Source organism: Phascolarctos cinereus, unplaced genomic scaffold, assembly GCF_003287225.1.
Source record: "Phascolarctos cinereus isolate Bilbo 61053 unplaced genomic scaffold, phaCin_HiC Scaffold_726;HRSCAF=1367, whole genome shotgun sequence".
Lineage (NCBI taxonomy): Eukaryota > Metazoa > Chordata > Mammalia > Diprotodontia > Phascolarctidae > Phascolarctos > Phascolarctos cinereus.
The window spans coordinates 182,860,451-182,875,501 of record NW_027556098.1 but is presented as its reverse complement, the minus strand read 5'-3'; the positions used below and the strand labels follow the sequence as shown (position 1 = coordinate 182,875,501).

General features: G+C 34.9%; 1 protein-coding gene across 1 annotated transcript in view; it reads right to left on the bottom strand.

The window, feature by feature from the left end:
* The window catches only part of SATB2 (SATB homeobox 2), a 225,818-nt gene that overhangs the window by 95,375 nt on the left and 115,392 nt on the right, over positions 1-15,051 (bottom strand). Inside the window, exon 7 of the mRNA XM_020993640.2 lies at positions 7,382-7,854. Within this exon, the coding sequence (XP_020849299.1) occupies positions 7,382-7,854 (473 nt within the window). The remainder of the gene's footprint in view (positions 1-7,381; positions 7,855-15,051) is intronic.

The window sequence follows — 15,051 nt, the reverse complement described above, 5'->3', positions numbered from 1 at the left end:
TCTAGGTCTCATAAATGTACACTTGGGAATACAACAACTTTCTGTCCTTGGAGGATGCAAAGGGGACAAAGTAGTCTGCTTAGGTCTGTAATTGTCGGGAATGCTCACTGCAGATCTATCTCCTTGGTATTAAACTGCCTGATATTTTTTATTACTACTGTTTTTTAAGCAAATAAAATAACATTAGCAGCTTAAGCTAAATGATCCCCAAGTTCCCCTTCAAATCTAAATCCAACAATCCTCTGGCCTACAAATTTATATGTCTAGTCCCACCATCTCTCTTTAGTGCCAGATTAGCATTATCAACTACCTGGGAAATATTTCCATTTGGAAGCCCTGCCAATGCCTCAAAGTTAACATGTTTACAAACACATAATTTTACTCAAATCTGCATAATTATTTTGAATTCTATTTCTATTAACAGCATTCTCATCATCCAGATCCAAAACTTGTCATTTTGACCTTTCTTTAACTGTATATGTTCTTTTTCATTGTAAATTTAATAATCAATAAATATAAACATTTTGATATGCAAAATACACAGTATAAAATCAATCACTAATTCCTGTTTTTCCAATGTCTTTTTCATTCTATATCCTTCTTTTCATTCCCACTGCTACCACTACAGTTCAGGTACTTTCATCTTTTACCCTAGACTACCATGATAGATAGCTTCCTAATAAGTTGCTCCCCCTCTGCCCTCTCCATACCCCAAACCAGTCTAATACCACTATCAGATTAATCTTCTTAATGCAAAAATCTAATCATTCCCTACTCCACTCAAATTAAAAAAAACAACAACAACAAAAACTTCAATGCGTCCCTATTGCTTTACTAAATAAAATCCAAATGCCTTAGGCTGCCAGGCAAGTCATTCCACAATCTGGCTCCAACCACCTTTCCAACTTTATCTCATTCTACCCTCCAACACACACACACACACACACACACACACACACACACACACACACCCCAGTTAAATTTTATTACTTGCCAGTGTCTGAACACACCTCCTACCTTTGTGCCTCTGGTCTTATCTTTATAAATATAAGCACTTACTCTTATACCCCATTCTGTTGAAATTTTTGATTCTTTAAGTCACATCTCCTTTTCTATCTTCTTCATGAAGACGTCCTTGATCTCCTCAGTTTTAATGTTTTCTCCCCCTCCTCTGCACTCCTTAACTTTCTTATGTGCTGGTGCTCTAGTCTGCATTAAGTAATCTGTCTATATATGCATGTATATATGTATATGTTTGTGTGTTATTTCTCCATTAAGTGGTAAGCTCCATGAGGGCAGAGATTATATCTTCTTTATAACTGCACTTCCCTCAGTGTCTTATACCTAGTAGAAATTCAATGATTCAATAATCATTTGTTTTAGTCACAAAGTCCAGTTAACACCTACTTCTCATTTGAGATAACCAAAAAAAGGGGTAAATTAGTAAAAGTCACAGTTACGGTAAAAGCATATTTAGGCAGTAGGAAACAGAGTGTCCAAGTGAGGAAACAGTGCAGTAGGAAATAGCATGGAACCTCCAGTTGGATCACCATCCTGCTATCAGATGGTGATAGTTCCTAGACTCTGCTATTCTGGAAGATATTAATACTAACATAATAATCTTTTAATCTATGAATTCAAGCCAGTGAGTCTGAAATGAAAACTTGCTATTTTCAAAAGCAAGCAGTATCATGTATTCCCACTTTATTAATTTAATGTTTTGGAGTCAAAAGCCTGTATATTATTTATTTTGAAACTCAATAAAATGTTCATGCCTGATCTGCAACATTTCATATTTAGAATCAATCTTTCAATGGATGGACTTCCTTTTCCATACAGGTTTTCACCTGTGATCTTATAACCAGAGCACTGGACCATGGAGTCAAGACTCCCGGGATATACATCCATCTCTGTTACTGTGTGACTTTCTTGGCCTCTGTAATGTGATTGACTATAGAGAATCAGTGATATCTACCAGCAGATATAATTTGGTAATGGGGTCTGAAAATTATGCAAGAAATTTTCTCTTTCTGTATAATTCACAAACATAATGGATTCAGTACTGCATTAAGCAGACTGCATAACTAAACAAAAGAGTTCAAAGGCATCTTCCTTAAAAAAAGAACCAGAAAAATAAAAGCTCCAGTTGACAGGCTGGGATCATAAAATCTTTTTTTTTTACCCCTATGATTTAAATATGTTTCCACATGTTACTCCTCCCAAGGGTCCTATTAATGTGTCATTTTCAAATACAAGATGTTGATCAAGGAAGGCCTGGTGAAATCTTAAGCTTTGGTAACTTGGGGCATGTGCATGATACAAACAAATTGTAAGCAAACTATGAAAGTCTAACTAGTGCCATCTTACATGAGAAATTCAAGTTCCTTGCTTTTTAACACAACTGCCAGCTTCCATGATATCCAATTTTCCAACTCATTGAAAACATTCTCCAGTTGCTGTGTGATTTTATAAATTGTATTTGTGATACTAGCTCTAAGTTCCTCTTAATATGTGCTTTTGATGAGTAAGCAGCAGCTTTAATATGTTCCCATAAAAAAGTAACAAAATTAGGACAGTCAGGCAAAGGAGCTGCATGAAGAAGGACTTTTTAAGACACTATCAGAGTAGACCTAGGAAGCATGTTTTCCCTAATCACCCAACAAAGGTTATTATAATTAGTGCCAACTCAGTGATTATTTTCAGTTACTAAAGAAAAAGAGAGATTCCAAATTAGTGACTCTACTGTTACAGAATAATAGTAAACTTGTGCTTGTACTGAAATCATAGCATTAAGAAATTCACCCAGTGAGGTTATCTAGTACAAAAAATAGCAATTAAACTTGTGATATGCTAAAGTTTTGGGGGGTGAGGTAAAAGTTGAAAGAAGGAATGAGGCAACAACTTTGAAAACTATCCTCTTGTACATAATTCAGGTGTTTGCAACTATTTTATCAAGTAAAACCAAAAAGTACATAATTGCTTTCACTGATATGATAAGAAAGGACATTCTATAATAGTACTAAGATATCAGAATCACCCGAGTAATTCACCTCAGATTTCCCTTTTCTGACATTGTATTGCTCTGACTCACAAGTGACAAGGCATTTTTTTCAATGGATTTAGCACAGTTTGGATCAAAGCTTCCTCTACTTCATTTAACAAATTTGTTCAGATGGAAGGTCCTGGGGGAGAAACAATGCTAGGAAGAGGGGGTTTCTGAGCATTTGAATATGTAGGTCATTGGATTTTCAAATAAATTATAGAATAGTTTATCTATTAAGCAATCTTCACCATACATATTTTATGAAGCTATACTTAATTATGGGTTAATGTATATCCCAAACTCACTCTACAGTAAAATTAAGCCCTCACACAGTCATAAGACTATAATTCATAAAAACTATATAGAAATACAAGGTGTCAAATAATTCAAACTGAGATGTTATGAAGGTGTCAATGTGGTAAAGTAGGCAAATAAATTACCAGGAGTCCATGGTTCTGATCTGTGAAAGGGAGTATATCAAACATAGAAAAATTCAAGCTGCAGCAAAGTCAGAATGGTTGATTTTAAAATGCAACCACAACCTAGTGTGCTAGCACTGGCCTTTGGGTTTCTTTATTCCTATTGACTTCATCAATGGCATTACTGACAGGACACTGCTAACAGAACTAGTTTAAAAAATATATATGATTTTGCTTAAAGTTTGTTTCCATTGTGCACACGCTCCAAAATCTAGCTAGTAATATTCCCACAAAATTAGATATTCAGATATATTAAGGTTTTTTAAAATTTAAATGAAGTTGGGTGGCTATCATATTATCCCAGATCCAATGCCCTTTTTTAGGAGTGGATTTTAAAAGGAACATCTGAAGTCTGAAAATTATTTTTTTGGTTGATTCTGATGAAGAGTATAAGTCATTCTTCGAACTCAATGTGGAATAAAGTAGACTACTATTTATACAGTCATCCTGAATTATAAAAGATCAATAGGATGAAGAAATTAAAGATAATGCTGATGACAATGTTTTTTGGTTTGGGTTTCTGCTACTCCACATTTCCTTCTGCCATAAATAACACTTTTGCACAGAGGAGAACTTAACAGATGACATGCCATTAGTCCCCTAAAAAATAGATTACAGTGACCTGTGAGTTCTGAACATAGAGTACTACTTGGACTGAAACCATTGAATATATCATCTCACTTTGTCACCCTGACATAAACTCTTGCGACATTATCATTCATATAATATATAAATTTTATTAAGCTACTGCTTGTGTGCATGACATGGTATTATAGGTTCATCATAACTTTACACTGTTATCATTTTTCGAAAACTGTTATGCCAGAAATTCATCTGGCATTAGAGTCTTCAGAAACAGAAAAACATGTTGGTAAATTTTTCATTCAGGACAAATATAAAGAAAATGGAGGGAAAGCCAGAATATAAAATAACTTGCTGCTGAAGCACTATGGTATAAACGTAGGTTCTAATCCCTGCTCTGTTATTTTTTAGCTGTGTGACTTTTGGCAAGTGATTATACCTCTCTGTTCCTCATTTTCCTCATTTGTAAAATAAGGTGGTAAGAGTGAGTTCCCATACAGCTCTAAATCACATGCTCTTTTGGTACCCAATGGCACTAATCTGAAGCCTAAAACCATTCTGTGATCAAGGCTCTGATGATCTCCCAGACACTGCCACTGAAATTATATGAATCCTGTACCCATGTTACAGATCTGGTTTCCTGGTATGGTGGTTTTCAGGAAATGTGAATTTAGTCTCCCAAGGCACTGTTAATCAAGCCTGATGTTTCATATTTCTAAGAATTTTCCCTTCCCAAAAACAGAAATTACTTATTTTTATCTTCTTTTTTTAGACAGTATATATTTGTGTCATCAAATTAAAGGAGATGATATAAGAAAAAAAAAACCATAAACCATCATATTGATAAAAGCTAGCTTCATCTGACTCCACAAAGAATCAACAGTAGAATTTCCTTAAAGTGTAGGTGGAGGGTCAATTTCTCAAACAAGCTGTATTTTTATGATTTTCTGTTTAAAAATGAGACTTGGTTGATTAAAATTCATTAAAGACTGTCGGGGGGAGTTCTATTAATTAAATTTATTATTTTACATCATTATTTAACTCGGAGAGCTAAAGAGACATGGGTCAGATTTACAAGGAAGCATTTGGCTTAATTAAATACTTCATCTTTGTAGAAATCGCTCCTTCAAAAAGGTTGTTTTTGAAAAGAAAAACCAGGAAAGCATTTTATGATGCTATATTTTTAAATTGTGAATATTATGCACGAATTCTTTTAATACACCATAGCTTGCCTTTCTCTGCAACTATCTAAAGGATTATGGAAATAAGAATTATTGGGTAACAAGATATACAAAGTATTTTATATTAGACTTGATATTAGACATATGATGGACATCACTGAATTATTTCCTGAACCTCTCAATGAATTAAAAGTATATTTCATTAAAGAGCAAGCCAATTAAATTCAAAGATTACACTATTGATGTCCATCGAAAATAATAAGATAGTTTTTAATTCTCACTTCTATCTGAAGAATGAGGAAAAGATTCCTTTCAAACAGTAGTTATTTGTTACTATTCTGTACTGTACTAGCCTTTTTTTTTTCCTGTAAGGTATTACACCATATATAAATAGCTGATTCTACTAATTGGACTTCTCATAAAAAGGAGAAAAAAACCCCACAGCTTGGTTTCCTAGGGCATTGAATAGTCTCATTTCTACTTACTACACCTGATAGTGAAGCTCAGTCATAGGCCCAATGACTTCCTGCTTAAGTTCAAAATATGTCACTCTGTCAATATCATGTACCTTGATTATGTCAAGCTTTATACACAACAGGTTAAGATCCTCATGGGATGAAAAACCCTCCTAAATTAAAAACAGAATTTTAAAAGGAAATACACATACATTCCTGTCTAGTTTCCACTTGATACTTTCAAGGTTAGCCCATGAAGTCAAACTCACATTGATTGAAAGTGATTTTTCTGGGTAGAACCATGTTAAAATTTTAATTGAAAAAGGAAAATAACAAAACTATGTTTCCATGATTCAATCAGAGCCTTTTATACTTGTTATTTTCAAGATGGTAATGCCCTCCCCTCAAAAAATCACTAATCCATAAAAACGGACAAAAGTCACAGTCTAAGAAAGACCTTCAGGAGACCAAACTCCATAACAACATACCAATAGGGTCTTTAGTCCTGCCTCATTCTATTTGGATAAAAAGCATTGTATACTGTATTTTAACTCCCCAGTCACTGACTCACCATGCTTCCTACATTATAGCCATTATCCACAATTCCCCTACCCCTCTCCAAATAGCCTTGGATGCTTCCCTGGGTCACCTCCTTGTTATGCTGCCTCTAGCTATCATCCAAAAATCATTCCTACTCTCTCTGCATCCCCCCTGAAACCTTAGAATATGCAACTTGGTCTTCAGTTCTGATCAGTCAGCTTCCCCTCATGCCTCTTTCCAGTAATCTCTATACTCACACCCCATTCACAGATTCCCTTTATGTATTATCTTCCCCATTTTAGAATGTAAGATCCTTGGTTGCAAGAAATATCTTGCTTGCTTTTATTTGTGCCCCTTGTGATTAGCACAATGCCTAGGATATAGTAAGCAGTTAATAAACCTATTTCTAATCTATTCACCTATCTTTTAAAATTCAAAGCGATATACAACCATACAACCATGCTTTTATATGTAGCCAGCATATAAACAGAGCTTCAAATAAACCTGGAAATAAAATGTTAATTTGCCATGAAATGCTTCTTCATGTACATAAATGATAACTCACAGAAGCAAAACAAAAGTATGTTACAAATATAAAAAATACAAAATTGGATTCTAAATTCATTCTTCTGATTTTAGTTTGGGGATAACTCACCAGAATGGATTGTAATAGTATTATTAAGAGGACTGCAATCTTCCTTAACTACAATTCTGATCACTATAGACTAATGCTGCTAAAGGCCTTTGGAGTCTTTTAGTGGAGAGAAATGTAGCAATTAAAAGGAATATTCACAACCTTCTTTGAATTAAACTCATTATCAAATCATCTAAAAATTATTTGGGGAAAATGTGTAAATAATGAGTTTAATATGAATTTATGTTATATTACCATTAAATATAATAATCATATGGATAATGTGAAGCCACTAGCTATGGATATTTAACTGAGCTGAAAATCTACCCAGTTAATATTGAAGGATTTATAGCACTTATGTCAGACTGTCACGATTTTTTCCCAGGCATTTTCTTACCACAGAATGAACTAGTTGTGTACCCCCTTTAGCATTTATGATGCAAGTATAAAAGTAAAGAAAATAATACCTGTGTACGGTTGAATGCCACTCTAGCAAACACAGCTTGGGAAACACTGGCTCTCTTCAGCTCATCTCTGACTTGCTGGTAGATATCTGGAGAAACTTCCACTGAAGAGTTTGTTGGCTCTGGCTTCACTGCTCTGGGGATGGGGGGATGATTCAAGAACTGTTGGTTGATGGCTTGAGGGTGTTGGTGAGCCAATAGTCGGCTGACAGCTATCTGTTGGTTTATCAGGTGGGCCATTGCTATTTGTTGCCTTACCAGTTGTGGACTGAGTTGGGGAGAAAGAAGACCAGGGCTCATGATGGGCTGTAATGTGGGCACTTGGTTTCGGATTGGAGTACTATGGTGAATTTGGCTATGAGGAGACTGTTCGTTAGTTTTTCCCAAGGTTGCCAGCTGGTTCATATTTGGTAAATGCATTGGACGTTGGCCCAGAACACAATAGTCTGAAAGGTTTTCTCTTTCCACTCTTTCCACTGTCAAAAGATAAAAATGAAATTTTGTTATTTTAAATCACATAGGTGCTACCAAAATAGCTAATATTGAATTATGCCTTTGTCACGAGTATGTTCAAATGGACTTCTTTTTCCCTACCTAAAAATGTAGACAAAGGTGAAGAAAGTACCTTTAGTGCACTGTAAGTGAAAATAACTTCTACCCACATGCAAAAGTCTCTTCAATTAAAACATACTAGAAAAGATTCCAAATCAAAACTATTGACTGCTTTCACTTTGTTGAAATTACTTCAGGAATTCATTTTACTGAATGACCAAGAGAAAAATCAACAACTACACAGCCTGAACTCTTTCCATATTCAAAAGCTCCATCAACTCCCTGGGTTACTCTTATCTAAAAGTACCAGCTACTCTCTTTGTGGAGTTTGTAGGCAATAGTGCAGTTCATGATCATCAGGAAATGACAAGGACAATATCTCCTACCAAAATAACTGTTAACCTACTTTATAAAAACTATGAACACCACCATAAACAACTCCCTAAAACAGAGTATATCTTCATCTATCTATTCAATTGCTCACTGCTTTTAGGAAGAAAGAGTTGTGTGTGTTTCTTCATTTTTTAAGTAAGATTGTGATATGAATGTAGGACAAAAAATGAGCTTTTCAAAAATCTCTACATACAATTAAATTTATCCTAATACGGATTATCATTTTGGTATCTATTTAGTGAATGAAAGCATCAGCTCTTGGAAAGGAGGAAGTAATAGGTTGCTCTTGCTTGCTAAAATAAAAGGCTTGGGAGGTAGCAGAGAGAATGAGGCTGACGTGTTTTATAAACCTCTCAAGTAATCAACAGTTTCCTTTAAATTTTTTAAAAGTTCAATTTCTAATTTAATCCCTTCAAAATGATTTGGTTGAGTATACTCCTCTATAAAGTCTACAATCCAACAGAAACCTGTTGAAGATTTGCAATTATGCTTTTTTATGAGCAACACCTTTCAACCATCTCTTAGTTAAGGAATATATACTTATTAAATATAGAACAAAGTATTCTTGGAACCAAACCCAGCAGCATACATAATGAAAATTCAAAAGAGCTAGATATCCCTGAGCTAATCTATACACATTCTACAAAGGGAAACTATTCTTATTCTCATTATGCAAATGAAGTAGAGACATCATGAACCGAGGACATAGTAAGCCCAAGCTTTGTGTTCACTCTCCTGAGCCATCCTCCTAATACTACAACATATATTTTCATCTAAGCCAGGATCAGTTAAAGCAATAAATGATGTTTAATCTTAAAAAGATTCAAAAGCAGACGTTTCAATCTTTTTTTTTCTTTTTACTCAAATGACATGACTTGTTGAGGAATTCTCAAATATTGGTGTTCTAGGAGAAAAATCTTTTAGTAACCCCACATTGATTGACCCAATACTAACCACTTTCTAAAATCAATATTTAAACTCTCAACAACTTAATCATCTTCTATGACATTTATTCTCTCCTAATATGGCATATCTAAGCCAAAGAATATTCCATCAATAAGAGAGAAAAGTGGTTTCCAAATATTCTGTAGTGATAAAACCTTCTACTTTATACAAGCTTCAGCAGAACCTTTGCAGTATTTTTAAAAATTTAAATGTTTACTACTCTCAGCTAACATAGGATTGATTTTTTAAAGCTTATATTTCAGATAATTTTAACAATTCATATTATCATAAAATAATACATATATAACACAAATTACTTTCATTATATTCCTGGATAGAGGTAATTCAAATATTATTATATTCATTTTACAGATAAGAAAACTGAGGTTCATATGGTCATAAAAGTAGTAAATGCTCGTGTTAGGATTTGAACTCCAAAAAATTGACTCCAGTGTCCATACCACTACACATCCAGGTTCTCAGATAATTTTTCCCCAGAATGTAACCACGATGCAAACAACTTGCTTAGTAATAAGGATGTGATTTCTTGTGATCCATGAGTATTCAATAAGTGGAAGCAATAATAGATAGTAATTCCCCTTAAATGATTTTTGAAGACAAATGGCATTTTCCTTTTTACTTACATAAATGTGCATTTTGAGAGGTTGTTTTAGAACAACCCTTTTTCCTTTAAAATTTTGAGGATTTCATTTTCAGATTCACTGTGATATCTATAAATGTTTTTCATAATTTTGTTAGAACCATCAAACTTTATCAGAAAGACAATGTACTGCAACTATGCATCAGAACACTAGAAGAAAACCTAAATTGGAGATACCTCTAGTGATATATGCATTTGGTGATTTAACTAGGGTTCAGAGGTTTGTTGTTGTTTTCTATTGTCAATATGTTAATTATTTTATTATATTTTAAAATTATTTTAAATTCTTAAAAAATTTCCATAGTGGACAGAAAGTTTCTAATAAAAGTTTCTTGTGTCGAATTGGAGGCAAAAGGCAAAGATAAAGCAAGGTGGGATAAATTACCTTTCTAGCTTTATGCACACCAGCATAGTCAAGTTCCAAGAGCATGAGATGTAGCATGGTGAGGGAGTGACAGTGATTCTACTGTACAGCAAGATACATGCCTGGTGAGGCTATTCAGAGGAGCAACTCACTGGTTCATAAGACCGTAGTATCCCTCTACCTTTGACAATACGAGAAGTGGCTCATTGACTTCCCTGCTCTTAGTTACAGCATCTTAACTAAAGAGAGGCCCCTAATGAACCTACTTAAGTTTGGGGCCCCCTTAGTATTTCTGATTGGCTCAAGGGAGTCCAAGAAGATTTTGTTTCAGATCAGACTTCACAGGCCTTAAGTTATGTTGCTGACTGGACATTCCAAGTAACTTAAGAGACATCATATTACAACCACTCCAGTTCACATAGGGATTCTTTCAATCTCCACAGCTGGCCCATGAAAGCTATGCCATATATAGGGTTTCAAGGTTACAGTAATTTCTCAAATTCCTATAAGCCACTCAGTTTCACAAAGTACATTCTTCATAACAACCTTGTGAGGTAGGTAGTACAAATATTATTATTCCCATTTAAGCTCAGCGATTTGAGTTCCATCCATGGTCACCTGGCTACTAAACACAAAAGTAGGATTTGAACAGAGGTCTTCTGAATCCGCATTCAGGGGACTAGAACAAATGTGCTTCAGAATGACTCATAAGCATTCAAATGATTCAAGGCTTCTAAGCACATACATGATTAGCTAGAGAGTTAAAAGTCTGTGGGAATTTGTTTAAATTACTAATGAGAGTGAATTTGCTTCAAAACTATATTCTATTTCAAGGATTTTCAGAGCACTTTGGATAGCCAAGAATATTTTTTAAAAAATCAAGTTATATCAGTGACTAGTGTCAAGATAAAAAGTGTACAGGGAAAACATACATACTTAGGTACAGTTTTCCCCTGAGTTGTATGTAATCTAAGTTGTTTATATAATAATTTTTATTATACTTTTAATGACTACTATTCTATAAATCTGAATGCAACTTCCTCCTTGCATTCATGTGTATTACTTTGTCATAACCATCCTTCCTTTTTAATCTATAAATTCAATTATTAAAAAGAAACTACTATGAACTTAAATAGAAATCTATTATTTTAAAGTAATAGTCAATTTGATTCTATTTTATATTATTACAGTAACCTGTGATTACCAGTCAGTCATATCTGAAAGGATCAAAACCATTTACAAACATATCAGTAGTTCTCATGAAAGCTTTGCTAGGCAAGCAAATTAGCTATGTTTTACTGTGGAAATAAGTAGTAAAGGGTGAGGTTCATTGTTTAGGGTCATCCTATCAATTCACAGTTGTAATGCAATTTTTTAAACATCTAATTAGTAGCTCTCTTAGACACATAGTAAATTCTCAATTAACTAGCATCCAACTAACCAAAATCCTCTATTCACTGGATTAGGGTTTTCCCCCAATTCTCTTCTTTCAAAAGAAAAACAGATGGCAAGAGAATATAAAGAAAAAATTAGTTCTATTCCTGTTCAGTTGTTTTCAGTAATGTCTGACTCTTTGTGACCCAACTCCCCATCTGGAGTTTTCTTGGCAAAGATACTGTAACGGTTTGCCATTTCCACCTCCAGCTCACTTTACAGATGAGGAAACTGAGACAAGCAGGGTTAAGTGACTTGCCCAGGGTCACACAGCCAGTATATTTCTGAGGCCAGCTCTGAACTCTGGAAGATGAGTCTCTTTGACTCCAGATCCAGCCCTTTATTCACTGTGCCACCTAGCTGCCCCATGTTCTATTCTAGGATATATATTAAGGTCAGTGTATATGCAGCATTACCATGCAGCTCTAAAATTGTATCATTCTAATTTCCTTCATAATCTATAACTATAGAGGTATTCAATAAGAGTTGCTGTTCAGGATGAGACACTATAAAATCCTGAATTATCAAAGACAGAGCCAACGGGGGTAATAAATATATTACTGTGGCAGAAAAGTGAACTAAATTTTTTCAACAAAAATTTAAAGGGTGGGGGGCAAATTACTTTTTAACCCTTATTAGAAGAGTCTATTACTAAGCATTTCAGCTAATCATGTTGTAAATGTAACCAAACATCACAGCTTGTTTAGTGGTTGATAAACATTCTAAAGATATTTAAAGAAAAATTGTTAATATATTTAGAAAATTCATTTGTGAACATATATGTACCCTGATGCTTGTCATTATTTCTCATACCTTCATAAAAAAAGTTCATGTTGTCATTTCACTCTTAAAAGTCATAGTTTTAAACTTGCATATATCTAGTGAAAGTTTCTGCTATTTCATCTTTCATTTTTGTCCTCTGAGATCACGGCAACTTCATAAGAAATTATTTATTTCTTCAATTTATAATACTCACACACTGAGCACTTAATCTTATCCAAAATAACATTAGACAGTTAATTTCATATTCCTAAAATTATACAAGTGGCTAATCATTTGTAAACTCCTTGGGAGTAGGGATTGTTTCATTCATTGTAGTATTTGAATTCACAGTATGCAGTCTGGAACATAGCAGACCCATAATAAATGCTTGTTGATTGATTGACATCTACCTGTCTTATTGACCTTCATAAGGGTATAGTAATTACAGTAATTAACAAGTTGGGTTTCCTAGCTAATTCCAGCCTGATTTAGATGTTTTGACCAAAGCACCTAGTATTTCTCATTGGTTTATTTAAAAAATGCAATTATTATTTTAGCTTGTCTTACTTTCCTCAAATACTTAAAAAAAAACTTGAGTTGGGAAGAGCTCTTTACTAGAAGATAACAGTAGGTTCTGCAATCTTCTTGAGCAAATTATTTGAGCTCTGAGGCCTTCCATGGGTCTAACAACTCAAACTCGACTCAGAGAGGTGGACAAACAAAAATCATCTTGTAAAAAGTCAAAACATTTGGAACTTTATCCATAAATATTTCTATACAAACACAAAATAATTTTCAAAACTTCCCACTAGACCTTCTTCTTTGGTTTGACTCAGCTCAGCTCCCTGCTCTTCACCTGAGAGCAGGTAGAAGAAGATTGCAATCCCTGGGGAAACTATAAACCATTTCAAGACTTCCCTTTCAAACTCAGATTAGGACACCTGGTCATGACCCATCCAGCCTTACAATGGTGGTGTCCTAGTACATGATTCTTTACTGGCTCAGGAAAAGAGAAACTTCCCAATGAAAGACCTATCAAGAGTCTAGTCTTCCCATAAGACTCACTTGGGAACTCAATAGAATCTGATAGGGAGGATTCTTCCTCAAAGCCCAAAGCAAGTTTTGATCGACAGTTTCACTAAGGAAAATAAGGTTAAGAAGAAGACACTCTACAGCCAGGCACAGCTTCAGAAACTGCACGCCCAGTTCAACCAGAATCAATATATTAAACCCGAACTGATGCTCTAACTATACAGAGAAGTAGGAATGACCTACAAGAAGAATACTTCCAAGATGCTTGATCCATCCCTGAGGATCCCCAGAAGAACTCAAGTTATTGTCCAATCTTCACTTCCTGGCAGCAGGACTAGAGAGGACAGAATCCAACTTATCAGAAGAAATGATGAACCATGTCAACCACTGTCAACTGACAGCTCAGTTACCAAATGGTGATCATCACCAAGAAACTGTTCCCACTTATTCCAACACTAAGCTGCAGACAAGTAGAATTCAATCAAACTATGAAATGGACTACTCCTGGAATTTATGCTAAATCAACATTATTGGTAGGGAATGAATAAGAAAAATTACCATATCTGAGATTTTTCCTCATGCTAACCATCCATAGTAGGCCTGCTTTATGACCACACTGAGGCCAACTCAATGTTTGGTGAGTGCCTATTTAGAATTTTGATATCATCAGAAACCACAGCCATGCTATTCATTTCCATTCTGCCTCACCCTCTAATCTACTGAGGATGGCCCTACTCAAACTGCTCATCACTTCCCACCTGGCTGCTTTCCTGGATTTCATCACTGGCTCTAGAAACTCATCTTCATGTAAGATGGAACCAACTCTAAAACTCATAGCTCAATACCCTAAGCCTCTGGGGCACCCTAGGTGAAACAGTAGATAGAGTGCAAGGCCTAGAGTTAGGAAGACTTGATTTCAAATCTAGTCTCGCTTACTAGCTGTGTGAGCCAGGGCAAGTCACTTAACTTTTGTTTGACTCAGTTTTCTCCTCTGTAGAGTGATGATAATAATAGCATCTACCTCCTAGGATTGCTGTGAGGACCAAAAGAGGTAATAATTGTAAAGAGTTTAGCATAGTGCCCAACATATAGTAAGTGCCATATAAATGTTAGCTATTATTATGATTATTTGATGATGATGACTAGAGAGCATGAAGGGTACATATAGGAAACCTCTTATCAGATCCTCCATTTACAGAGGAAGTCCAAGGCAACAACTGGCTGAAAAATTTCAACATACCCCTGGAGCAGGGTTCTCTCTCCTTCTCCCCTTCTTCCCTCTACTTTTCAGCTTCTTTTTTATGTACTATCTTTCTGTATTACATTGGGAGCTCCAATGAGCAAGGACTGTCTTTTTCCTTTCTTTGTGTCTCTAGCACTTAGCACAGTGCCTGATACATAGTAGGCACTTAGTAAATGTTTATAGCCTGATTAAAAACAAAAACAAAAACTTCTCATTTACAATATTCTATTGCCCATTTCTATGCCTTTGCCCAGACTGTCTATCTCTCATAACTGGAATGTACTCCC